At 49.9% G+C, this 24,633-nt stretch overlaps 7 protein-coding genes across 7 annotated transcripts; 4 read left to right on the forward strand and 3 right to left on the reverse strand.

The window, feature by feature from the left end:
- Window positions 1–77: 77 nt before the first annotated feature.
- On the reverse strand, window positions 78–2,588 carry BZA70DRAFT_273492 (uncharacterized protein). The gene is made up of 2 exons (XM_064911834.1): window positions 2,000–2,588; window positions 78–1,939 (listed from the first exon to the last, which is right to left on the reverse strand). The coding sequence occupies exons 1-2, from the start codon at window positions 2,375–2,377 to the stop codon at window positions 179–181; spliced, it is 2,139 nt and encodes a 712-aa protein (XP_064771373.1). The 5' UTR covers window positions 2,378–2,588; the 3' UTR covers window positions 78–178.
- A 41-nt stretch (window positions 2,589–2,629) lies between these two features.
- Window positions 2,630–6,553, forward strand: BZA70DRAFT_273493 (uncharacterized protein). Its single transcript, XM_064911835.1, has 3 exons — window positions 2,630–2,984; window positions 3,050–3,135; window positions 3,197–6,553. Exons 1-3 carry the CDS (start codon window positions 2,768–2,770, stop codon window positions 6,383–6,385), a joined length of 3,492 nt encoding a protein of 1,163 aa, XP_064771374.1. The 5' UTR covers window positions 2,630–2,767; the 3' UTR covers window positions 6,386–6,553.
- Window positions 6,554–7,815, reverse strand: BZA70DRAFT_293609 (integral membrane protein S linking to the trans Golgi network-domain-containing protein). The gene is made up of 2 exons (XM_064914415.1): window positions 7,300–7,815; window positions 6,554–7,229 (listed from the first exon to the last, which is right to left on the reverse strand). Exons 1-2 carry the CDS (start codon window positions 7,572–7,574, stop codon window positions 6,839–6,841), a joined length of 666 nt encoding a protein of 221 aa, XP_064771375.1. The 5' UTR covers window positions 7,575–7,815; the 3' UTR covers window positions 6,554–6,838.
- A 177-nt stretch (window positions 7,816–7,992) lies between these two features.
- On the reverse strand, window positions 7,993–10,888 carry BZA70DRAFT_245014 (uncharacterized protein). The gene is made up of 2 exons (XM_064910617.1): window positions 10,687–10,888; window positions 7,993–10,623 (listed from the first exon to the last, which is right to left on the reverse strand). The coding sequence occupies exons 1-2, from the start codon at window positions 10,689–10,691 to the stop codon at window positions 8,400–8,402; spliced, it is 2,229 nt and encodes a 742-aa protein (XP_064771376.1). The 5' UTR covers window positions 10,692–10,888; the 3' UTR covers window positions 7,993–8,399.
- A 1,168-nt stretch (window positions 10,889–12,056) lies between these two features.
- Window positions 12,057–14,908, forward strand: BZA70DRAFT_273499 (uncharacterized protein). The gene is made up of 3 exons (XM_064911836.1): window positions 12,057–12,215; window positions 12,307–12,377; window positions 12,495–14,908. Exons 1-3 carry the CDS (start codon window positions 12,211–12,213, stop codon window positions 14,498–14,500), a joined length of 2,082 nt encoding a protein of 693 aa, XP_064771377.1. The 5' UTR covers window positions 12,057–12,210; the 3' UTR covers window positions 14,501–14,908.
- Window positions 14,909–14,997: 89 nt separating this feature from the next.
- On the forward strand, window positions 14,998–21,840 carry BZA70DRAFT_273502 (uncharacterized protein). The gene is made up of 6 exons (XM_064911837.1): window positions 14,998–15,272; window positions 15,341–16,150; window positions 16,213–16,292; window positions 16,359–17,416; window positions 17,490–19,418; window positions 19,484–21,840. The coding sequence occupies exons 1-6, from the start codon at window positions 15,265–15,267 to the stop codon at window positions 21,413–21,415; spliced, it is 5,817 nt and encodes a 1,938-aa protein (XP_064771378.1). The 5' UTR covers window positions 14,998–15,264; the 3' UTR covers window positions 21,416–21,840.
- Window positions 21,800–24,633, forward strand: BZA70DRAFT_46374 (P-loop containing nucleoside triphosphate hydrolase protein). The gene is made up of 2 exons (XM_064915133.1): window positions 21,800–23,808; window positions 23,871–24,633. The coding sequence occupies exons 1-2, from the start codon at window positions 21,940–21,942 to the stop codon at window positions 24,333–24,335; spliced, it is 2,334 nt and encodes a 777-aa protein (XP_064771379.1). The 5' UTR covers window positions 21,800–21,939; the 3' UTR covers window positions 24,336–24,633.

A 24,633-nucleotide genomic window follows, 5' to 3' on the forward strand; every position in this document is an offset into this window, starting at 1 on the left:
TAATCCAGTCATTGAACGCCACGTAAATCATAACCTTATAACGTGCACGTAGATGTGATCCCCCTTACGAATCAGTAGTAATCTGACTTGGTCTCAGTTTACTGTTTTACTGTAATTAGATATTTATTAACACACATAACTCATTTCGTATTTATACTGTACAATAGACTAATCAAATTCATATTCCATCGATACCCAAATTGTTCCAGTCAATGTTCCAAGAGTCAAGGTTCAGTAGCTGCTGAACCATATCATCACTGGTCAAACCCGTCAGATCAGGAAAATCAAGTATGACTGGCGCCTCAATCTCAGAAACAGTCGCCATTCCACTCTCTCCAGCTTCTCCAGAAGCAACACTGGAGTCGCTCGCGACTGTATGAGGAGTATCGTCACAGCTCACGTTGCTGTTATTTGGGGAAACAGACTCAGACGTATCTCCTGCATCACCTCCTAGTCTGTTCCCACCCTCCTTTGTATCCTTCTCCAACTGTTCTAGTCCAGTCGCAAACCGTAGTCTCGCCGGGATCATGGCTCTCGCTTTCAAAATCCGTTCAGGAGGTAAAGAGTTCCATACAAAATCTTTCACCCTCAACAACAACTTCCATTGCTCGGCTGCCTGAGATGACAACGTATGAAGCTGCAAGTATTCGCTCTCTGCAATACCCTTCTCCACCGTCAAAATCCGGCCATCTATACCCTCCACCTCGCGGCCAATCTCATGAACATAGTCATCAGGACGCTGATAGATGTCTCTTAGCAGCAAAACAAAGCTGTGCAGAGGTCTTCCGAAGCGTATGTACCACAAGTACGACACCAGGTGAGGCAGTTCAGACGTGGAGTCATAAAGGCGTAGCACCTTCATTGCCGCTCGTATCAGCTCAGTGCGTTTCATGTTCCAGCAAGCGAAACTCGGATGGTAAAGCAGGCAGAAAATCCTCGAGCACAGCAGTTCAAACGAAGAACAGAAAAGCTTTTGGAGCCCTTTTAGAGTCGCTAGACTTATTTCCGGATGCCGTTCCTCAAACTTGAAGGACTGAATCTTTTCAATCCTCTGATGGATCTTGAGCTCAAACCTCGTGGTTTCCTTCACCAACTCATCAAATTGTGCCGAGGTCACCTTGCGTAGCCCATATATCTCATGCATCAATTTCCCAAGCAGATTCAGTGACTCGTACTTGCCGTTTGCATATATCTGCGCCATGCGATCTTGATCCAAGCCTTCGTCTTCACTCGGCAGCTTGACATCGTGACTGTCCTGCAGAATGGTAGGCGGTAACCCATTGTGGAGCGACCCGCTAATGTCCATACACATCAAATGAAACCACAGAGTTCGCCGTAACTTGAGCTCTGCAGGGGTGAGTTTGAGATTCTTGAACACCGTCGCGTCGCGGTAAAGTCCCATAAGCTGCGCCACCCGAACAAGCTGTGCAATCTCACTCGTGTTATCGATAGTCGAGACGCGATGAATAACGGCTTGCATTATGCAAGCTGCAGCCAGTGGAATAATAGAAGGTCGCGCAGGAAACCCACAGCTTCTAATAGAAAGCTCAGCACCTTTTAAGAACTTGTCCATCTCCGCTTGATATTCATTGGTTGTGCGCAGCTTTGGCTCGTTAGGGTGAAAAAGAAGTTCCTCGCCTTTAGCTAGACAAGCGCAATAACATATTGTGAATATGATGCACGTAAACTGTGGGAATGATCGTTCGTGCTTGTAAGACGACCAAAACAGTTTATACTGATCTATCAGGTACTGACGGTCGAATATTGGGAAAAAGGGTTGAACGGAACGAAGGTAGAGCTGTAGGCACATGTCTGCACTGGCTTTGTCGGGCATATAGCGAGCAGCCTGTCCCAAGACATGTTCTGCGGAACGCGGGGACCTGTTTTGTATGGAACAGCACTTTATCGTGGGCTCTAATAGACCACCAATCAACGGCTCCTAGAAAACACCGTTAGAAATTTTCCAAAAGACCTGACGAGTATCTGGAGAAAGACTTACATCGCCAAAAATGGTTCCCCAGTAAGCCATATTGGCATATCGCGGCGCCCCATTGTCCACATCCACAGTGAACACACCAATTTCATTCTTCACGGCCTCTCGCTCCGGCCTCGCCGTATTCTCAACCTTGACTGCTGCTTCATGACTGTGATCGTCCTTGTGCTGCGCACTACCAGGCGACTGCATGTACTCGCAGCTAATGTTCATAGCATTGCACTGACTGCAGGCCGGTTTCGTTTTATCGCATTTGACCTTCCTTCTGTAGCAGGACCGACAGCTTGTGATTGTTCTGGTGCGGGTGATGCGAGTTACCCCGCCATCGTACACGACGAACTTCGACTCGTACTGCTTCTGGTCCTCAGACTTCCGCTTCACCATCTTGTAGCGTATAATCAGCTAAACCGAGACGATGCCCGCCTTCTTATACTCGATATTATCACAGAGGGGCAGGATGATTGCGAGCAAATTGTCAGAAAAGGTCAATACCGCATTTTATTAGTCTTTGTAATCATCACAGCGCAGTAGCAATTTATCTGGCTGACGCCCGCCGCGCCACATATCCGAGCCGCACTTCTTCCGGTTGCCCGCCACACAATGTGGCCGTGCAAAAAAATTTGGTTCTCCCAATTTTCAAGATTTTCAATTTTTCACTTTTGCCTGCTCGCACTGTCTGCTCTCCTCTTGAACAGCTCCTGTTTCCGCCGAGTTCCAAACAAAGAAGAAGAACAAACAGCTAAAGGAAGAAACGTGAGGAGGACAGTGGCAAACATGGTTAGTTTCAATACTCTCGAAAGAGAGCGCTACTTTCAGAACCCGCCGACCGACAAATCGGCCTTCCCGCTCCTCGCTGAAGCAGTCGCACCGCACATCGGCTCCTTCAATGCCTTGACCGCCGGCGGCCTGCTTGATCTTGCTGTCAAGGATATCGGAGAGAAGGTTATCTTTGACAGCAACGACCCGAAGAGACTTGGAAACAAGATGTCATGTATGTACCGGTTTATCCAGCAGCAAGTAGGATTGCTCGCGATATACTAACAGTGGAAACTCAAGACCGAATCGACCAAGTGCAAATCCTGAAGCCGACCCTATCTGGCCGCGACAAGACTACGATCAACAGAAGAGTCTACCCTGCTGAGGTGAGATAATTTTTTTGGAAGGCCTATCAAGAACTGCAAGTCCTGACTTGATTTTTCCTAGGCTCGTGAACGTATGACGACATACCAGGCCCGCATGATTCTGAAGTTCACCTACAGTGTCAACGATGGTCCCGAGCAGTCAGAAAACAGAGATGTTGGATTCATTCCGATCATGCTCCGGTCAAACAGATGCCACATCGAGAAGATGTCACCGGCCGAGCTCATCGCGCACAAGGAGGAGTCAGAAGAGCTTGGAGGTTACTTCATCATCAACGGAATCGAAAAGCTCATTCGTATGCTCATTGTTCAGCGTCGTAATCATCCCATGGCTATCGTCCGGCCATCGTTCACTGGACGAGGTGCTACCTACAGTCAGTTTGGTATTCAGATCAGATGCGTTCGACCTGACCAGACTTCGCAGACGAACGTCCTGCATTATCTGACCGACGGTAGCGTCACCTTTAGATTCTCATGGCGCAAGAGCGAGTACTTGATTCCAGTCATGATGATCTTGAAGGCTCTCGTGAACACCAACGACAAAGAAATCTTTGATGGTATTGTCGGCTCAGACACGAAGAACAGTTTCTTGACTGATCGTCTCGAGCTCATGCTTCGCTCGTACAAAGTCTACAACCTTTACTCACAAGAAGAGACCCTGGCCCACCTTGGTGACAAATTCCGAGTCGTCATGGGCGTCTCTCCCGACAAGACCGATGTCGAGGTCGGACGCGAGTTTATGCGCCGGATCGTGCTTGTCCACCTCAAGTCGAACGAAGACAAGTTCCGCTTGCTCCTGTTCATGATCCGAAAGCTTTACGCTTTGGTTGCCGGTGACTGCTCGCCGGACAATCCGGATGCTACCCAGCACCAGGAAGTTCTTCTCGGTGGATTTTTGTACGGAATGATCATTAAGGAGAAGATCGAAGAGTATCTCAACAATTTTGCTGCACAGGTTAACCAAGACATCGTTCGTGGTCAGCCTGTCAACTTTTCTGATCACAAATATATCTCAAAGGTGTTTCTGAAAACAAACGACAACATCGGCAAGAAGCTGAACTACTTCTTGTCGACCGGTAACTTGATCTCTCAATCCGGTCTTGACTTGCAGCAGGTATCTGGATACACCGTCGTCGCAGAAAAGATTAACTTCTACCGGTTTATCTCCCACTTCCGCATGGTCCATCGTGGCTCCTTCTTTGCTCAGCTCAAGACCACAACTGTGCGAAAGCTGCTGCCAGAAAGTTGGGGTTTCCTTTGCCCTGTCCACACTCCCGATGGATCTCCTTGCGGTCTGCTGAACCATCTTGCGCACAAATGTATCATCACCACCGAGGCCGTCGACGTCAGCGCCGTTCCATCTCTTGTGCGAAGCCTGGGCGTCAGTGCGCCCAATATGGCTGGCTCGGGTCAAAACATGTGCTGTGTTCAACTAGACGGCCAGATTCTCGGCTGGTGCTCTCACAAGACTGCCAAGCGCGTGGCGGACTCGCTGAGATTCTGGAAGGTCGAGGGTACCCATGGTGTTCCGAACGAGCTCGAGATCGGACTCGTGCCGACTTCCAACGGCGGACAGTATCCCGGTTTGTACATGTTTTCTTCGCAATCACGAATGCTCCGGCCTGTGAAATACCTTCCTCTAGAGAAGGAGGATATTGTTGGTCCGTTCGAGCAGGTGTATATGGACATCGCCTGTGCTCCTGAAGAGATCACATCCGGACTGCATACTCACGTTGAGTACTCTCCCACAAACATTCTCTCTATCCTCGCCAACATGACTCCCTTCTCGGATTTCAACCAGTCGCCGCGAAACATGTACCAGTGTCAGATGAGTAAGCAGACTATGGGTACCCCTGGTACTGCGCTCCGCTACAGAGCCGATAACAAGCTGTACCGTCTGCAGACAGGCCAGACTCCTATCGTCAAGGCTAAGCTGTACGACGACTATGGACTCGACAACTTCCCGAACGGTATGAATGCCGTCGTCGCTGTTATTTCCTACACTGGTTACGATATGGATGACGCTATGATTTTGAACAAGTCTGCCCACGAGCGAGGATTCGGATACGGTACTGTGATCAAGGTTGAGAAGATCGACCTTGCTGAAAAGCGCCGACGGGGCGAGCCTGTTGCCCAGAGATTCGGTTTCGGTAGCGATGCTTGGCCGGAGGAGTGGCGCATCAAGCTCGACAGTGACGGCCTGCCGATAGTGGGTATGCTCTTGGAACAGGGCGATCCCATGGCGGCCTACTTTGACGAGAACCTGGGACGCACCAAGGTCATGCTCTACAAGTCATCCGAGGCCGCGTTTGTCGAGGAAGTGCGTCTGATTGGTGACGACAACGATGGCGAGTTCCAGGCTATCTCCGTCAAGCTTCGCGTGACTCGTTCCCCGCTCATCGGAGACAAGTTCTCGTCTCGTCACGGTCAGAAAGGTGTCTGCTCGCAGCGATACCCGGCCGTTGACATGCCGTTCTCAGAGACCGGTATTCAGCCTGATATCATTATCAACCCCCACGCTTTCCCGTCCCGTATGACTATCGGTATGTTTGTCGAGAGTCTGGCGGGTAAGGCTGGAGCAATGCATGGTATCGCGCAGGATTCGACACCGTTCCAGTTTGACGAGAAGAACACGGCTGCCGACCACTTTGGCAAGCAGCTTGCCGAGTGCGGTTTCAACTACCACGGAAACGAGCCCATGTACTCTGGAATCACAGGAGAGGAGTTCAAGGCCGATATCTACGTCGGTGTCGTCTACTACCAGCGTCTCCGTCACATGGTCAACGACAAATACCAGGTGCGATCCACCGGCCCCGTCAACAGTCTGACCATGCAGCCCGTCAAGGGCCGTAAGCGCTCCGGAGGTATCCGTATCGGTGAGATGGAACGTGATGCGTTGATCGCCCACGGAACCTCATTCTTGCTGCAAGATCGATTACTCAACTGCAGTGACTACACGCAAGCCAACGTCTGCCGCGACTGCGGCTCGCTGCTTTCGACAGTCACCACCGTCCCTGCCGTCGGAAGCGCGGCGGAGATCAAGTGCCGCCGCTGCGCGACACGGTTGGTCAATAAGGCCGGCGGTGTGGCGGAGGATATACATGGAAGTGGAGTTTGGGAGGACGGCGCCGGAACGAAGTTCCAGGGCGGAGACAACACCACCACGGTCGCCATCCCTTACGTCTTGAGATATCTTGACGTTGAGCTGGCAGCCATGGGCGTCAAAATGAAGTTCAACGTGAAGCCTACTTAAATTTGAAGGCGAGCGTATGTCGTGGAAGTTGAGGAAAGAAGGAGAAATAGGTGGTAAGGGATGATGTACGACGTCGAGTTTATAGAGGCTAGATGCACTACTTGGTATTTCATGTTTAATATGTTTTTGTTTACCGCTTTTGCTTGGTGAGGTTTGGTAGTGAATAAGAGTTTTGTAATACTACTATACATTAAGACACACATGCGCCCGATCGGTTGAGATTCTGGCATTCCTAATAAACCCCGCGACCGCAACACTCTTCGTCGTGCGTGCAGATCATAGATGCAAATTGCGAGCGTAGAATGTAGAAAGAAGAAAAGAAGTGTTAAAACAATGACGATGCTAAAGTCATCATCAAAAGACTTTGATTGCCATATGATATAAATACTGTGATATCAGAGCAATCCACGAACCAGATGTAACCCAAAATTCCCCCGCATGGCTGCATTCCTACTAGCTCGCAGACTGAGGCCGCGACTGAGACGCGCTTCCTCCTGATCCTCCCGCCTCCAAATCTGGCTGACGCTCAACAAGTTCGTACTCTTCGCTATGCGTCCCGCTGCCTCTAGGGCCGGAAAGATCGCTCGCGCCGGGCTGCGAAGTACTGCTGGTTGTGCCGGACGAGGCGGGGAAATACATCACGCTGAGCTCACGCCATCGAGAGGTCCATGTGCCCAAGGACAACATCGTCAAACAGGACGCGATCTGTAACATCCACCATAGGAGACTTGCCGGAAAGTGGTGGGAGTATAGAGATGTAATGAGGATATTGAGACCGTGGAGAGTCAGCACGAAGTCGAAAACGAGCTTACTTCGTCCAACAAAAAGGGTCAAGAATAATACACTAGAGATAGAGCAGTCAGCATCACGCAATCATTGTCTCCTCAATCACAAGAAATCAGACGTGCTCATACTTGAAAACTGAATTGAGATACCACACAAGACACAAAGTCCAACCAATCGCGGTATCGATCCGTATACTTCTCCATCCAAATACCAGATCCAGACTGAACTTCTTCCCCGAGACAAGGCATGTAAACAGCAGCAGACCTCCGGCTGTGATGTAATATAAAACCTGCAGAATCACAATCTGTGTTGCCAGACGCCGTGGGGCGTAGGAATCGTAACGACCTACCGGTCGCGTAGCACGTCGACGACGCAGCCGTACTCGATCTCTGAATCCCGCCATGACTTGTTCACCCACGCACTTTGTCGATTGCAGACGAAATAAGCCAAATTTATAAAACCACGATCCAATCTTCTTCCTCAGCTCCTAAACAGATCCAAGGAATTGCTGGAGTGTCTCGATTTCTCTGCAAATATCTGGGATCGAACTCAGATTGCAGCCAAACTGTTGCGTCATAGTAAACGTTTGGGCTGGCTGAGGCACTGTACCACACCTGTACCACCACCCACCGCCAAATTAAAGTTCAAAGGCCGCCTACAGCTTTTGAGACTCGAGCTTCCTGCGCGCAGCAGCTTCTCACGCGTCGCTCTGGCTGCGCAGCAGCCGCATATCCGCTTGCTGCATTCTTTTTGCAGACGTGCTGCTATTCTGCTACACAGGGTGATTTCTCGGCAATTTACAGGGAAATGAGACCTCACGTAATTTATACATTGATAATTTATTTATATAGTAGAGCTATCTCTGGCCTTGATCCCTTGCCATTATCGTGAGTCGACAATCAGCCTGTATCAATACTACTTAATTCTCCAAACCTGGAGACCAGCCAAAAACCAAAAAAAGAGCGATCTTCACACCTAACTCGCCTTTCTGTTGACATAAAACGGTAAATGAAGAGAAAATCGGTGTTCCTCTCCCCGCACAAATCTATATAGCGTACAAAGGAGTACCAAAGCACTGTCGAAAAAACCTGAAGGGAATGTATCACCCTCCATGATAGCCGATAAACGGCTAGATTGTAATATTAAGAAGGAAAAAGGGAAAAAGAGAGAAAAGAGGCGTTGTTTTGATTAGCACTCCCAAAATTGTCGTTTCGGAGACAACCTCAGTTTATCGAGTAGTAACAGCCTTGGCCAGGTTTCTGGGGAAATCGGGGTCGTAGCCCTTCTTGACAGCTAACCAATATCCAAGCATCTGCAGCACCAGAATGTTGAGGATGGTCTGCAAGCAGTCCACCGTCTCGGGAACCTCAAACTTGACGTAGTCGCTCTCAGCTCTGGCAGCGACCTTGCCGTCGGTGCTCGCCTTTGTGGGCTCAATCAACCGCGGGCCGTTCTTGGACGTTATAAACACCGGCTCGCCGAGGCGAGAAGTCACCTGAGAGACCGAACTGGCGACCAAGTCGTAGAGCTTGTCCTTCGTGGCAATCATGACGATAGGCAGATCCTTCTCAACGAGAGCCAGAGGACCGTGCTTCAGCTCACCCATGAGGATACCTTCCGCCAAAATGTACGAAATCTCCTTGATCTTCAAGGCGCCCTCAAGAGCAGTAGCATACTGATAGCCAGATCCGAGGACCAGCATCTTGGTCTTATCCTTCATGGCCTCCGCCGTCTCCTCAATGACATCGTTGAGCTCGAGAACCTCGGACAGCTTCTCTGACAGAGTTCCAAGACCGTCGATGATCTCCTTTCTGCGCTGAAGCTTCGACATTCTATCCTCAGAGAAGAGAAGGGCCATCATAACAAGAGCAACGTATTGGGAAGTGAAAGCCTTGGTGGAGGCTACGCCAATCTCAGGGCCAGCGTTGATATGGACACCGCACATTGTCAGTCGCGAAAGACTCGAGCCGACAACGTTGACGACACCAACACACATAGCACCACGCTCAAGGCAGTATTTCAGAGCAACAAGGGTATCCGCTGTTTCACCAGACTGCGACACGAAAATACAAGTATCATCACGGAACAAAGGCGGCTTGCGATCGATGAAGTAGGATGCAACTTCCACAGAGATTGGGATATCTGTCAGCTCTTCAAATAAGTCGCGTGCAGCAAGACATGAATGATATGATGTTCCACAAGCTATCATGACGATTCGACGAGATCGGCGAATAGTTGTGAGGTAGTTCGAGAGTCCACCTAGTTTGACTGATTGGTTCTCAAAGTTGACGCGACCGCGCATAGTGTTCACGATAGACTCGGGCTGCTCGTAGATCTCCTTCAACATGAAATGGTCATATCCACCGCGCTTGAACTCAGCGAGTTCCATCTCGATGTTTTGGATGGAGCGAATGTTGGACACACCCTCCTCATGACGCAGACGATGGATATGTAGGCCACCGTCGTAGATGTGCGCGATATCATCATCCTCGAGGAAGATGACTTTCTTTGTCTTTTCGATAATCGCAGGCAGATCAGACGCGAGGAAGAACTCAGTCGGGATCGGGACGCCATCGTCGGAGATAAAGGCACGCGACTGCGAGTGTCGGAGGTCAGAAATGCCAGGAGACGGGACGAATAGTCCGCCATCACCAAGCAATGCGGTCGAAGTACGTAGAAGGCCAGCCGGATTGGGGGGCTCCAAAGTCATATCGGACATGCTGATGGTAGGGACGCCAGAGGCGGATCCCTCTTCGTCGTCGCTGAGGCCAGAGTACGCGGATGGCTCAGTTGTGACCGAGAATTCGGGGAACTCGACGTCTACGAAATCAACACGGAGCTTGCGCTCAGACTTGATTCCGATAAGAAGAGGAGATCCCTTACGAGCGGCGATCAGCTCGCCGGGGTAGTGGACGGACTTGACGAGCACAGCGTAAGCTCCCTCGAGCTCGCGAAGGACGAGCTCGATAAGCTTCTTGAAATCCAAGTTGCGGTTTGAGTCGTAGACGTACTTGAGAAGCTTAGCGATACATTCGGTATCGGTCTCACTCTCAAAGATATAGCCCTTTGACTCCAAGATCGACTTGACAGCTGCGTAGTTGGTGATGATACCGTTGTGGACGACGAGGAACTCCGAGGACGGATCCGATCGCTGGGGATGCGCGTTGCGAGCGGCAGGCTGACCGTGGGTTGCCCATCGATTGTGCGCGATACCAACGTGAGAGATGAACTTACGGTTGAGATCAAAGCCAGACTCGTTGACGAGGGAGCGGAGTTCGGCGACCTTGCCGACCTGGCGCACAACGTAGCTCTCGTTGGTCTTGTCACCGTCGACAGTTAGACCAGCGGAGTCATAGCCGCGGTACTCGAGACGGGAGAGACCAGCGAGGAGGGTATTGAGGATGTCCTCCCGCGACCGCTCGACGAGGTAATTGACGTAGCCAAAGATTCCACTGGAGGAAGAGGATGGTGTTAGTTTGACACGGACGCGGAAGAAAGGGAGAGGGGGTACGCACCACATAAACACAGATAATCACAAGCGGAAGGGAGCGATGTGGACACGATAAGACGCGTAGAAAAGAGAGGAGAGAAGGGTGGAATAAAAAAAGAGAGGAGAGAGGGAGGGAGAGAGCGTGTGAGGGGAGGGAGGAGCGCGAGAAGAAGCAGAGAGGAAGGAAGCGTGTCTTATAATTAGAAGTGATCGGAGCTATGCTTTGTTCCGGGCTGAGTTCGCGGTCCCAGCCTTGCTGCGGCTGCCACTCGTTTTTATTTTTATTTTTATTTTTGTTTTTAATTCACGCTTCTTTTTCTTCTTCTATTTTGTGCGTACTTCTACTCGTTTTATGCTCATTTGGCGTCCGTCCGGCCTGCTCGTTTCACTGGAGTCCGCTCACCTCGCGTTCGTGAAACCGCAGCCGCTTCGAAGCGCATACTGCTGGCCGTGTCCTCCAGCTTCTCTCCACGGTGTTCGCGCTCGTCAGCCGCTTACTTCCTACCAGATTCCTACAAGAGCCGACGCGATGTTCGGTCGGTAGGTTCTACCATCCGCCGCTTGGCTGTCGAGAGAACAAACCATCGCCGTAGCCCGTTCTGGAAATCTAACTAATATCGAGCGCCTGCGGCGTCCACGTTCTTCTGGTATGCACGCGGAGAGCATGCACTGCCAACGTACTGGCCAACCTTAGCGGCCTTCCATAGAACGGGGACTGTCAGCCAGCTGTGTTCTCGTCTGCAATGCCCCTCGAGACTTGGCTACTCTTCTTGTTTCCGCCGCCCACCATCGACAACGCCCTTAGAAGTCGGGTACAGGTGCCCTGATTTGTAGTAACGTTCTTAACCGAGGGGTTCCACGTGACACGTATTCCAAAACAAATCTCTGTTTTCGGAACTGTGTTTACCTCCTGTCAAGTTTATACCCGAACCACGGTCCCGCGGAGCGAATTCTGTCAACAACACTCTGCTCGACGTCATGCGTCAGATACCTGCCTGATCCTTGCCTCGACAAACCGAAACACACGGCTGTGTTTGATCTTTGGCCGTGTGTTTTGGCGTAGATCCTGTCGTGTCAGTCTGTAAGCCGCGCAGAAACCACCTTCCGCCTGCCTGGACGACTCATCCACCCGGTATCGACCAATATTCACATCATCATTAACCTCAAATCTGATCTATGACGCAGTCGGCGTAGTTTTTTTCCCTTTGACCCTGGTATGCTCGGCGCATGGGCTCAACACGACACGATCCTGCGCCCGCGTCCTATAAATAGTTGTTGACCGACTACTGCTTTGGGTGCACCAGCCACAGGTCAGCCACCAAGCTCTGAGCGAAGGTAGGCGCCAAGGTGGCGGTGTTTGTTGTCGAACACCGTACGGCTCAGGAAGACAATTTAAGGAGCCCTTCTCCCGCCAGTCCGCCGTGCTCTCGTCCATCCCATCGCGCGCTTCTCCTTTTCTTTCTTCCTTTCCTCAACCTCTTCGTCTCTTTCTTCCTCTTTCATCTCCTCTATTCCGTCGTACTCGATCCCACTCGCATCTACTTGAGCCATGTGGTATGTTTTATTCTCTGGCCCACGATTCAGCCGCATCTCTGAATCATCTTCCTCCTCTCGGCTTCGCTGACCTCTCCCTTCTTTTTTGCAGCGGAATCTTCGGATATGTGAACTATCTCGTTGAGAAGTCTCGCGAGGACATTCTCAACACCATGCTTGATGGTAATGCTGCGCTGTCGTTTTTCAATTTCTTGCATACGTCGCATTGATCCACTTGTGATCTGCAGCCGCGTTCTCTCTGTCTCATACGCATCAGTCCTAACCTCGTATATCCTATAGGCATGCAACGGTTGGAATACAGAGGTTATGATTCTGCCGGTATTGCAGTTGACGGCGATGGATACAACGAGGTCGTTCTTTTCAAGGAGGTCGGCAAGGTCGCCGCTCTTCGCAAGCTCGTCAACTCTTCCGACATTGACAAGAACAAGCGTTTCGTCTCCCACGTCGCCATTGCCCACACCCGCTGGGCTACCCACGGTCAGCCCTCGCGACTCAACGCTCATCCTCACCGCTCTGATCCGAACAATGAGTTTGTTGTCGTTCACAACGGTATCATTACCAACTACCGTGAACTCAAGGCTCTCCTCGTCTCAAAGGGATTTGTCTTTGAAACCGAGACTGACACAGAGTGTATCGCCAAGCTGTGCAAATATGTCTACGATCTGAACAAGCACCGCGACTTGGATTTTACTGAGCTCGCAAAGCTGATTCTGGTCGAGCTTCAGGGTGCCTATGGTCTGCTTCTCAAGTCCGTTCACTATCCTAACGAAGTCATCGGAACCCGAAAGGGATCTCCTCTTCTCATTGGTGTCAAGACTGAGAAGAAGCTAAAGGTTGACTTCGTTGACGTCGAATTCCCCGATTTTGCTGAAATCACCGTCGATGCCGGTGATGCGTCGGCCAATGGCATGCTCGGTGTCCCTATGGGCGGATCTGATCTGAGACGATCCCAGTCGCGCGCTTTCGTTTCGGATGATGGTGTCCCCATGCAAGCTGAGTTCTTCCTTGCGTCTGATCCTTCCGCAGTTGTTGAGCACACCAAGAAGGTTCTCTACCTTGAGGACGACGACATTGCGCACATCTACGACGGCGAGCTTCACATTCATCGTGTGCGCCGTGATGAGGGTCTGCCCTCCATTCGCTCTATCCAGACCTTGGAGATGGAGCTCAATGAGATCATGAAGGGTAACTTTGATCACTTTATGCAGAAGGAAATTTTCGAGCAGCCCGAGTCCGTTGTCAACACCATGCGCGGCCGTATCGATTTCGAGAAGAAGACTGTCACCCTCGGTGGACTGTCTGCCTATTTGAATACGATTAGAAGGTGCCGACGGATAATAATGATTGCTTGTGGTACTTCTTACCACTCCTGCATGGCGACCCGTGCCATTTTCGAAGAGCTCACAGAGATTCCCATCGCCGTGGAGCTTGCGTCTGATTTCTTGGACCGCAAGTCTCCCGTATTCCGTGACGACACTTGCATCTTCGTGTCTCAGTCCGGAGAGACTGCTGATACAATGCTTGCTCTTCAATACTGTATCGAGCGTGGTGCGCTTACTGTCGGTATTGTGAACAGTGTTGGATCGAGTATCTCGAGACAGACCAATTGCGGTGTGCACATCAATGCCGGTCCTGAAATCGGTGTTGCTTCGACCAAGGCTTACACTTCGCAGTATGTTGCTTTGACTATGATGGCTCTCTCTCTTTCGGATGATCGAATTTCGATGCGTCCCCGTCGTCACGCTATCATCGATGGCCTTGCCAAGATCTCCAAGCAGATCGATGAGGTCCTCAAGCTGAATGACAAGATTAAGGAAATGGCAGAGACCGATCTGATCAACCAGAAGTCGCTTCTGCTTCTTGGCCGTGGCTACCAGCATGCCACTGCTTTGGAGGGAGCGCTCAAGATCAAGGAGATTTCGTACATGCATTCGGAGGGAGTCCTTGCTGGTGAATTGAAGCACGGAGTTCTTGCTCTTGTTGACGAGGACCTGCCGATCATTGTTCTTGCTACTCACGACTCGCTGTTTCCCAAGGTTATGAGCTCGGTCGAGCAAGTCATTGCTCGATCCGGCAACCCGATTCTCATCTGCAACGAGGACGAGGAATCTCTCGGCAAGTTCAAGAAGACCTACCGGACCCTCGAGGTTCCTGCGACAGTCGACTGTCTGCAGGGATTGCTTAATGTGATTCCCCTGCAGCTTATGAGCTACTGGCTGGCAGTCAAGAAGGGCTTCGATGTCGATTTCCCCCGTAACTTGGCGAAGGCGGTCACTGTCGAGTAGACGGATAGAAGACGGATAGATCCGATTTGCTTTTTTATTGCTTTAATACGGTTGTAATATTTTCATGCGTTTGAATGATATTATAGCGGGCGCGGCTGGCCAGGTTTGTGTAGACTGTTGGTATTGATATTGATGTTTGCTTGTAATTGGTTTCTCTCGGTAATTTTTGTTTTGGCACTAATATGGTTCCCGGCACTATAGTGCTTTCGATGCCAGCGCTGCTTATTATTTTTTTCGATAGTAATCGATTGTATATATATGTCTGTAACTTAGTATAAATAAATGCTGATTGTGCAATTGATAAGATAAACAAGCCGAGTAGAACAGGAACAGCAGCAGACTCGGCCAGAAGAGGTTGTTTGGGCGCCCTCACTAAACCCAAAACAGGCCGGGATCGAGGGAGAGCTATGGCCAGACAGGGTGGCGGCCAGCGGAGAGCAGACAGGCGCTATATAAACACGAGTTCGGGCCCGCCAAACCCGCCCTCCACCCGCCTTTGTCAATCTGTCTCGCACGTGACTCCGCGCCGGCTTAAAGTTTACATATTTTCCTGCCCTTCCCCAGCGCTGCCGACCGCTGCTCCTGCTATCCACAGCACACGCCTCTGTGTTGATTCGAGTCTGTGCTTGGCTCTATTTCTCGGCCTTGTTTGCATTCCTGGATTTCAGGGATTTCGTTCAGTTGCGCTGCCCGGCAGACCGTGCATGCACCGATTGACTGTAGGGCTACGGGCCTGATCTGCTGCTGCGACTGCACTCTGCGAAATGTCAAGGTAGGTTCTTCATCCTCTCTTCCTCTCCTGAGACACTGTCGTTAACTCCTTTGTTTACCAAACTTTAGACTTGATCGGCTCGTGTCACTATTAGACACCGGGTCAACGCAGCTTGTGCGCAATACCGCCGCGGACCAGATCGCTGATGTACAAAAAGCGCATCCGGACGATTTATTCAACCTCTTGGGCCGTGTGTTTCCATACCTAAGATCACCTAAATGGGATACCCGGGTTGCTGCTGCGAGGGCAATTGGTGGAATATCTGACAACACTGCAAAATGGGATCCAAACTCGAACGAGGAAACTGCAGATTATGTCAAGATCGAGAATAACGGCGACGACAGCCGATTGAAGACGGAAGACGAATCACAAGTGAAGAGAGAGGCATCTGTGCCGTCGATCAAACAAGAATCAACTGTGAAGAGTGAAGATTATGATATAGACGGCGAATTTAAACGACCAGCTCTGAAGACAGACCGGCCAAGTTCATCTGGCGAAACATCGACACAATCTCCTGAAGACGATCTTCTCTCGTTTGCAACCATCGACATTGGCGTTGTGCTCCGTAAAGGTAAGCCTTTGCTCGGAAGCGGTGGTCATGAATACGATATCAACTGGGCGGAACTGGATCCGGCCGAACGCCTTGCAATCCAGCGAAGAAATGTCACCGCGAGATTGGGCATGGGTGGTGAGTACATGGAGGACATAGTGACTGCTTCAGATTTTGCACCACAGACTCCGAAAACTCCTGTTGGGATTATCAAAACTCCTTTAGAGGCGCCTGCCCAGTCTCCTGCAGACGATGGCGGATTGAGTTCCAGAGTGCGAGCAATGGCCAAGCGCAAAGCAAGAGCAGAGTCCAAAAATCAGAGTAACAAGTGAGTAGTCAGCTGTCGGACTTGCTATCATTTAAATTCCATATACTAATATGCATGCTCAGATTGCGAAATGTCGATTTATCGTCGAGCACAACTTCCCGGAAGCTTTCCACCACGGGTACTCCTGCTCCGCAGGCACAGGGTATGTTTCTACGTCTTGACTTCGCATATCGTTGTAGCAAGCACTGACTGGGTCATGACTCTACAGCTCAAGATTATTTTTCCATCACTCCCCAAGCACAGTCAGATCGCGTTGTCGTTGAACACAAAGTACAGCCGAACCCGTCTGCAGCTATCCAAGCATCCAGTCAGGTGTGGCCTTTCGAAGGCATCACAGAAATTTTGATGGTAGATCTCTTTGACGAAGCCTGGGAAACTCGGCATGGCGCCGCTGGTGGTCTTCGTGAAATCATTAGAGTGCATGGTGCCGGAGCTGGTAGGATAATGGGGAAGTCTCGAGAGGAAAATGACAAATTGAATTGTGCATGGCTGGAAGACTTGGCTTGTCGAATTTGCTGTGTTTTTGCATTAGATCGGTTTGGCGACTATGTCTCTGACCAAGTCGTCGCTCCAATTCGCGAATCCGTTGGACAAACACTGGGTGCTCTTTTACTGCATCTTCCAAAGCCTATTGTCCTCAAGACATACGGAGTATTATATGATCTGGTGATGCAGACAAAGTTTGACTTATCATTCCCCATTTGGGAGGCCTGTCATGGTGGCATGCTGGGGCTCCGATACTTGGTTGCTGTTCGCAAGGATATGCTCTTTGACGACGGTGGCAAGAACGGACTGCTGGATGGTGTCGTCGAATGTGTCCTACATGGCTTAGATGAGCAGGATGACGATGTGCGCGCTGTCAGCGCCGCTACTCTTGTCCCTATCGCCTCCGAATTTGTCACTTTGCGGCCACACTCCGTCGATCGACTGATCGAGGTTGTTTGGGAATGCCTTGCACATCTCAAGGACGACTTGAGCGCGTCGACTGGCAGTGTCATGGATCTGCTGGCTAAACTGTGCTCTTTCCCGCAGGTTTTGGAGCAAATGAAGAACAATGCGGAAAACGATCCTCTCATGGCGTTTTCGATGCTGGTGCCACGGTTGTATCCTTTCCTCAGACATTCGATTACGAGTGTAAGAAGGGCCGTACTTCGAGCTCTGTTGACGTTTTTAAATCTTGGCGACCATCACGTAGGTGCCACTGACTGGGCGGACGGCAAAGCTTTGCGACTAATTTTTCAAAATCTACTCGTTGAGCAAAATGAGGTAAATATCTGCAAATTCTGCTCTCAATTTGATTCTCACTATTTGTATGGTTGACTAACAGATTACTTTATAGAACGTCCTTGATCTTTCGTTGGAGGTTTTCATTGCTCTTGCCAAACGAATCTCAAAGCAAGATGAGACCCGATTCGCCGAAACTTTCAGCTCCCATGTCTACCCTTTGCTCACGCTGCTGCTGACACCTATTGGCGTCAACCGGAATACTTATGCTATGGATACATCGTTGTTTCTTCGGCCATCAGGCGCCACCTTCTCGGCTCTTGCGTCACATGCTACTGTCACGCCGCGGCCAAACGGTGGCACGCCTGGCGACGACTCTTCTTCTGGCCAGCGACCGACTAAGCGACGTCGTCGTTCAGAGAAGCTTCGCGATGTCGAACCGGTATCAAGCCATAACATCGATAGTCCCGTGTTTCTCGGCGATGTTGAGCTGGTTGGTTTCGATGCCATGATGCGAATGAAGATTGCGAGCGCTAAAGCCATGGGTTTCGCGATGAGCCTTTGGCCTAGCGACAAAATCATGACTTTTAAAGATATCTTGATAGAGAATCTAGGTGGGCCAAGCACTCCGCCAGCATTCTCAATGTCTCGTCTGGTTGCTGCTATGATTCTCGAAGAGTATGGCCTACATGCGACCAGCGAGCAGAGTGAGTTTAAGAATACCTTTGCCGCGAAGCTGTCGGACATTCTCAACGCATCTACACCGGATCACATTCATCGGGACGTGTCTCCGTACTTAAAGGTCGTTCGAGCTCAAACACAGGCGCTTCTCAACGTGTTTACGGAAACTGGACGCCTTTCGTCGCATAAGCTTCCCCGACTAGCCATTGTGGTGAAGGGTGATCCTGAGGCCGGCCCTGATGCATTTTCTCTCGCAGATGCTGAGAAGACAATGACGACTGACATCGAGAAGCTAAGGAAAGGAATTCAGGCATCTTACCGATTTGCAATCGTTGAGCCGCTCAAGCACGCTCAAGAGAGCCTTCGGACATCGATTGATGATGCAAAGCAGGCAATCGATCTTCGGAATATTCGGATAAATGCTGCTGTAGCAGGTGCATACATCTCGCTCCTGTCTAGTTTGCCGAAGAAGTTGAACCCTGTTATTCGAAGTTTGATGGATTCGGTTAAGGAAGAAGAGAATTTCGATATGCAAAAGAGATCAGCTGGTGCTGTTTCGGCTCTTGTGAGACACTGCTCTAACGCCGGAAAGGTTGGTGCGTCTGACAAGATGATTAAGAATCTCTGCGCTTTCCTTTGTGTAGACACCTCCGAAGTTCCTGAATTTCATCATCACGAGAAATTGGATAACGTGATATTATCGCTTCACAAGGAAGAAGACCGCCGCGATCCCAACGATCTTCTTTTATACCAACGTGAGATTCGAAGAGCGAAGACCAAGCGGCGCGGCGCAAAGACAACGCTTGAGCTTCTTTCTGATATGTTTGGCCCGGCATTGTTTTCAAAGGTTCCGAAACTACGCGAATGCATGATAAGCCCTCTCACAGCTTTACGAGAGCCTCTGCCTTCTGACATCACAACCCCGGAGTCAACTCTAGGACAGGAGATTGTTGATGGTCTCTCAATCATCCGCGCACTTGTCCCAAGACTTCATACCGAGCTGCTCAACATCTTTGTTGAATATTATGATCTTATTGGCACCGCTTTGCAATCGTCATTCTCAGTTTTGCGTTACGCTGCGGCAAAATGCCTAGCAACAATCTGCAGTGTGATGAAGGTCAAGGGAATGACTTATTTGGTTGAGAATGTCGTTCCTATGTTCAACAATGCGTTAGATATGAGATGCAGACAAGGTGCGGTAGAGTGTGTGTATCATTTAGTCCATGTTATGGAACACGAGATATTGCCGTACGTTGTTTTTCTGGTGGTGCCTATCTTGGGTCGTATGAGTGACTCGGACAATGATATCCGGTTGCTTGCGACAACTACGTTTGCCCAATTGATTAAATTGGTGCCTCTAGAGGTGAGTTTCTTTGATGTTCTGAGTTGGGATCTTACAGGTTTATTGATACTTTATCTCTATTATAGGCTGGAATTCCTGATCCTCCTGGTCTGCCTCAGTCTCTGCTCGAGGGCCGTGATCGTGAGCGAAAATTCATCTCCCAAATGCTTGATCCTACAAAGGTTGAGTCGTTCAGTCTGCCGGTGGCGATCAAGGCCGATCTGCGCAAATATCAGCAAGAAGGCGTCAACTGGCTTGCTTTCCTCAACAAATATCACTTGCACGGGATTCTGTGCGATGATATGGGCCTCGGAAAGACGCTTCAGACGATCTGTATTGTTGCAAGTGATCATCATCTCCGTGCCGAAGAGCACGCGAAGACGCATAGCATCGAGACACGGAAGCTTCCGTCGTTGATAGTATGTCCTCCAACTCTGACGGGACACTGGGAGCAGGAATTGAAGAACTACGCGCCGTTTTTAAAGGTTCTTGTTTATGTTGGAAATCCTTCTCAGCGAGCGCGTATTTCCGGCCAGTTTGGCAATGCTGACGTTGTCGTGACTTCGTACGAATACTGTCGTAACGATGTCGACATTGTATCTGCGCAGAGCTGGAACTACTGTGTGCTGGACGAGGGTCATATCATCAAGAATGCCAACTCGAAGCTAACAAAAGCGGTCAAACGGATTGCTGCTGATCATCGATTGATTCTGTCCGGAACACCAATTCAAAATAATGTGCTTGAGCTTTGGTCACTGTTTGACTTTTTGATGCCCGGTTTCCTTGGAACCGAAAAGGTCTTTAACGATCGGTTCGCGAAGCCGATTGGACAGAGCCGGAACAGCAAAAGTTCATCGAAAGAGCAGGAGGCTGGTGCCTTGGCGCTTGAAGCTCTTCATAAACAAGTTTTGCCGTTCCTCCTGCGTCGTCTCAAGGAAGATGTACTTGCTGATCTGCCGCCTAAGATTATTCAAGACTACTACTGCGAGCTTTCAGACTTGCAGAGACAGCTCTATGAAGACTTTGTCAAGAAGCAGAAGGATGAAGTTGAAGGCGAAGTCAAGTCGACTGGAAAGGAAAACAAGCAGCATGTATTCCAAGCATTACAGTACATGCGTAAGCTCTGTGATCATCCGGCTCTTGTGCTGAACCAGAAACATCCACAGTACACGAAGATTACGCAGCAGCTTGCCAGAGATAAGAAAGACATTAGTGATATTTCCTTTGCTCCAAAGCTTGGCGCCCTGCATGCTCTGCTACTGGATTGTGGTATTGGTGTTGACGGGGCTGCTGGCGCCTCGCAGCAAGACGATTTGGGCGGCGGCGCGGTCATCTCACAGCATCGGGCATTGATTTTCTGTCAGTTGAAGGAGATGCTTGATATCGTTGAGAATGATGTGCTTAAGAAGTTACTGCCTAGTGTATCATACATGCGACTTGACGGTAGCACTGAAGCTCGCAAAAGACAGGACATTGTGCAAACGTTCAACGCTGACCCTTCGATCGATGTTCTTCTGCTGACGACTCATGTGGGCGGTCTTGGCCTCAACCTTACCGGTGCTGACACAGTCATATTCGTGGAACATGACTGGAATCCCATGAAGGATTTACAAGCTATGGACCGCGCACATCGCATTGGTCAGAAGAAAGTGGTCAATGTGTATAGACTGATCACGCGCAACACTGTCGAGGACAAGATTATGGGACTCCAGCGGTTCAAGATGAACATCGCCAACACGATCGTCAATCAGCAGAACTCTGGTCTGTCAACGATGGATACAGATCAAATTCTTGACTTGTTTGATGTCGGAGACGGCGGTGGTAGCAACGGCGCTGCCGCGGTCGACGCAGCAGGTAAATCAGGTCCTGGTACAGGAGAGGAGGATGTTGTCGACGAACAGGGACAGATCATTCGGAAGGGCGATCGCAGTGCGGTTCATGGTCTCTCAGAGCTATGGGATGAGCGCGAGTACGAAGAAGAGTACAACCTGGACTCCTTCATTCAGTCGCTCAAATGATAAGGGCTTCTCTTTTGCTTTATGGTGTTGCCGAAGCTGTATTCTAAGGTTTATACGATTAGGGGTGGGGTGCTTGTAGAGTGTGTGGTTCTGGGTTGGTAGGAATCGAAAAGTATTTGTATAGTTTTTTGTTTTTGTATCAATAGTGCTGATTCATGATTCGGAACGGGGTTTTATAAGCATATGCAATTGGTAGATTATTCTTTATTTCCCATCTTCTGCTGGCAATGTCCCAATAGCAATTTGCATCAGTCAGCATAAGCAACTATATTACCTCATCATTTGCCCCTGAAAGTAATTAAACGGCTCTGGTTGGTGGACTAGAAACCTTATTGCCATCGCAGCGGGAGGAAATTCCCGGGCCGCAAATTCGACGTCGGGGCCGATAATTTTTTTGCAAGTTTCGTGTTCGCGTGCATTTCGAGGTCGCTTTTGCTTTTCTCTATCTCTCTCGTGTGGTAGATTTTTGTCGTGCTTCAGATAGGAGACAATCCAGGACAAAAACAATTATCACACAGATAGCCATGAGTGGTTCATTGCGTGTTCTGCTGCCTGCCGCGAGCAGAACTTTGGCGCGCAGCTCGACTGCCTGTGCGTTGAAGTACTCTGCCGCAGCAGGTCCAGCGAGGTTTGGCAATGCCTTTCAGTTCAACGCTGTCCGAGGTCTGGCCTCCGAGGCTACTGCTGAAGCTGAGGTTGAGGAGGTCGCGCCTTTGCAGTCTCTGGAGAGCATTAAGGAAGCTCTCACTCCTGAGGACGCTGCCAGACTGAAGTTAATGCGGAATATTGGTATCTCGGCTCATATCGACTCCGGCAAGACCACCTTCACAGAGCGTGTGCTTTACTATACCGGACGAATTAAAGCTATCCATGAGGTTCGAGGAAAGGACAATGTGGGTGCTAAGATGGACTCTATGGATCTCGAGCGTGAGAAGGGTATTACTATTCAGTCTGCTGCGACATACTGTGACTGGGACAAGGTCGAGAACGGAGAGACAAAGAAGTACCACTTCAATTTGATTGACACCCCCGGACATATCGATTTCACCATTGAGGTCGAGCGTGCGCTTCGTGTATTGGACGGTGCCGTCTTGGTTGTGTGTGCCGTCTCTGGTGTTCAGAGTCAGACCATCACCGTCGACCGGCAAATGCGCCGTTACAACGTTCCTCGTATTACCTTTATCAACAAGATGGACCGCATGGGCGCCAACCCTTGGAAGGCGATTGAGCAGGTCCAGAAGAAATTGAAGATGCCTGCTGCTGCGCTCCAAGTCCCTATTGGTATGGAAGACAACCTCGAGGGTGTCGTCGATATCATTGAGATGAGGGCACTCTACAACGAAGGCTCTCGCGGTGAGGTCATTACTGAGAAGCCTATTCCCGAGAATCTCAAGGACCTTGTCGAAGAGAAGCGTGCTGTTTTGATTGAAACTTTGGCTGATGTCGATGACGAGATTGCCGAGATCTACTTGAACGAGGAGACCCCCACCGCGCAGCAGTTAAAGGATGCTATCCGCCGCGCTACCATCTCGTTGAAGTTCACTCCTGTGCTCATGGGTTCCGCGCTCGCCAACCGCTCTGTCCAGCCTGTTCTTGATGCCGTGTGCGACTATCTTCCCAACCCCTCAGAGGTCAGCAACGTCGGTCTTGATCTGACTAAGAACGAGGCTCCCGTCAGTCTTCCGCCCTACAGTTCGTTGCCGTTTGTTGGTCTTGCTTTCAAGCTTGAAGAAGGCCGTTTCGGTCAGCTCACCTATCTCCGCGTTTACCAGGGTGTGATCAAGAAGGGTATGACCATCTTCAACACCCGTACCGGCAAGCGAACCAAGCTCGCTCGTCTTGCGCGCATGCACTCTGACGAGATGGAGGACGTTGCCGAGGTCCACGCCGGTGAGATCTGCGCTACTTTTGGCGTCGAGTGCTCGTCTGGCGATACCTTCAGCGACGGATCTCTCAAGGTTGCGCTGTCGTCCATGTTCGTTCCCGAGCCCGTTATCTCGCTCTCTATCGCGCCCAAGTCTCGCGATAACGGTAACTTCTCCAAGGCTTTGAACAGATTCCAGAAGGAGGATCCTACTTTCACCGTTAAGTTTGACAATGAGAGCAAGGAGACCATTATTTCCGGAATGGGCGAGCTTCACTTGGAGATCTACGTCGAGCGTATCAAGCGCGAGTACAATGTCGAGTGTATTACTGGACAGCCTCAGGTCGCTTACCGCGAGTCGATTACGGCCCCTGCTGTTTTGAACTATACCCACAAGAGACAGAGTGGTGGTGCCGGTCAGTTTGCCAAGATTGTCGGTGAGCTGCTCCCGATCAAGGACCAGAATGTGTTTGAGTCCCACGTTGTTGGTGGAAAGATTTCAGAAAAGTTTTTGGCTGCTGTTGACAAGGTATGTTTATGTTATGATTCTGACTATTTTGAGATGATCTTAGGCTAACATGATATCAACAGGGTTTCCAAGAGGCTTGCGAGAAGGGTCCGCTTATTGGACATAAGGTTCTCGGAGCTCATATGATTGTGAACGATGGTCAGACTCATTTGGTTGATTCGTCCGAAATCGCTTTCAGAACTGCTGGTTACTATGGTTTCCGAGATTCGTTCATGAAGGCTAACCCTGTGGTTCTCGAGCCAATTATGGATGTTACGATTACTGCTCCCATTGAGTTCCAGGGTGGAATCATTGGATTGATGAACAAGAAGAATGCTTTGATTACCGACACCGATATCGGATCTGATGAGTTCACTCTCCACGCTGAGTGTTCTTTGAACGAGATGTTTGGATTTGCTACCTTGCTGAGAGCCAACACCCAGGGCAAGGGAGAGTTTACTTTGGAATTCAAGCACTATGCTCAAGCTTCGCCTATGCTGCAGAGACAGCTTATGGCGGAGTTCCAGAAGAAGGAACAGGCAAAGTAAGAGAGTGGACGTCGACCGAGAGAATAAAAGTTTATAGCTCTGGCTTATTTGGTGTATTATATCGTCGACGGATCAGAGATAGAACAGTGAGAAGACTAATGGAATGGTCCGGGAATATTTTGTTTGCTTATGGGATATACGTGTATTGATGAACTGTACAGCTTGTTTTTTTGTAATTTGAGTACCACTCGCCTCTCCCTGATTCACACAAAAGTACATAGTTTTCTTTATTGTTTGTGTGGAGCTCTAGACGTCTATGAATAAATTCTTGAGACAGTATTAATAATTTTAAAGCGGT

This window comes from Myxozyma melibiosi, assembly GCF_037950935.1.
Source record: "Myxozyma melibiosi strain Phaff 52-87 chromosome Unknown BZA70scaffold_1, whole genome shotgun sequence".
Taxonomy (NCBI): Eukaryota; Fungi; Ascomycota; class Lipomycetes; order Lipomycetales; family Lipomycetaceae; genus Myxozyma; species Myxozyma melibiosi.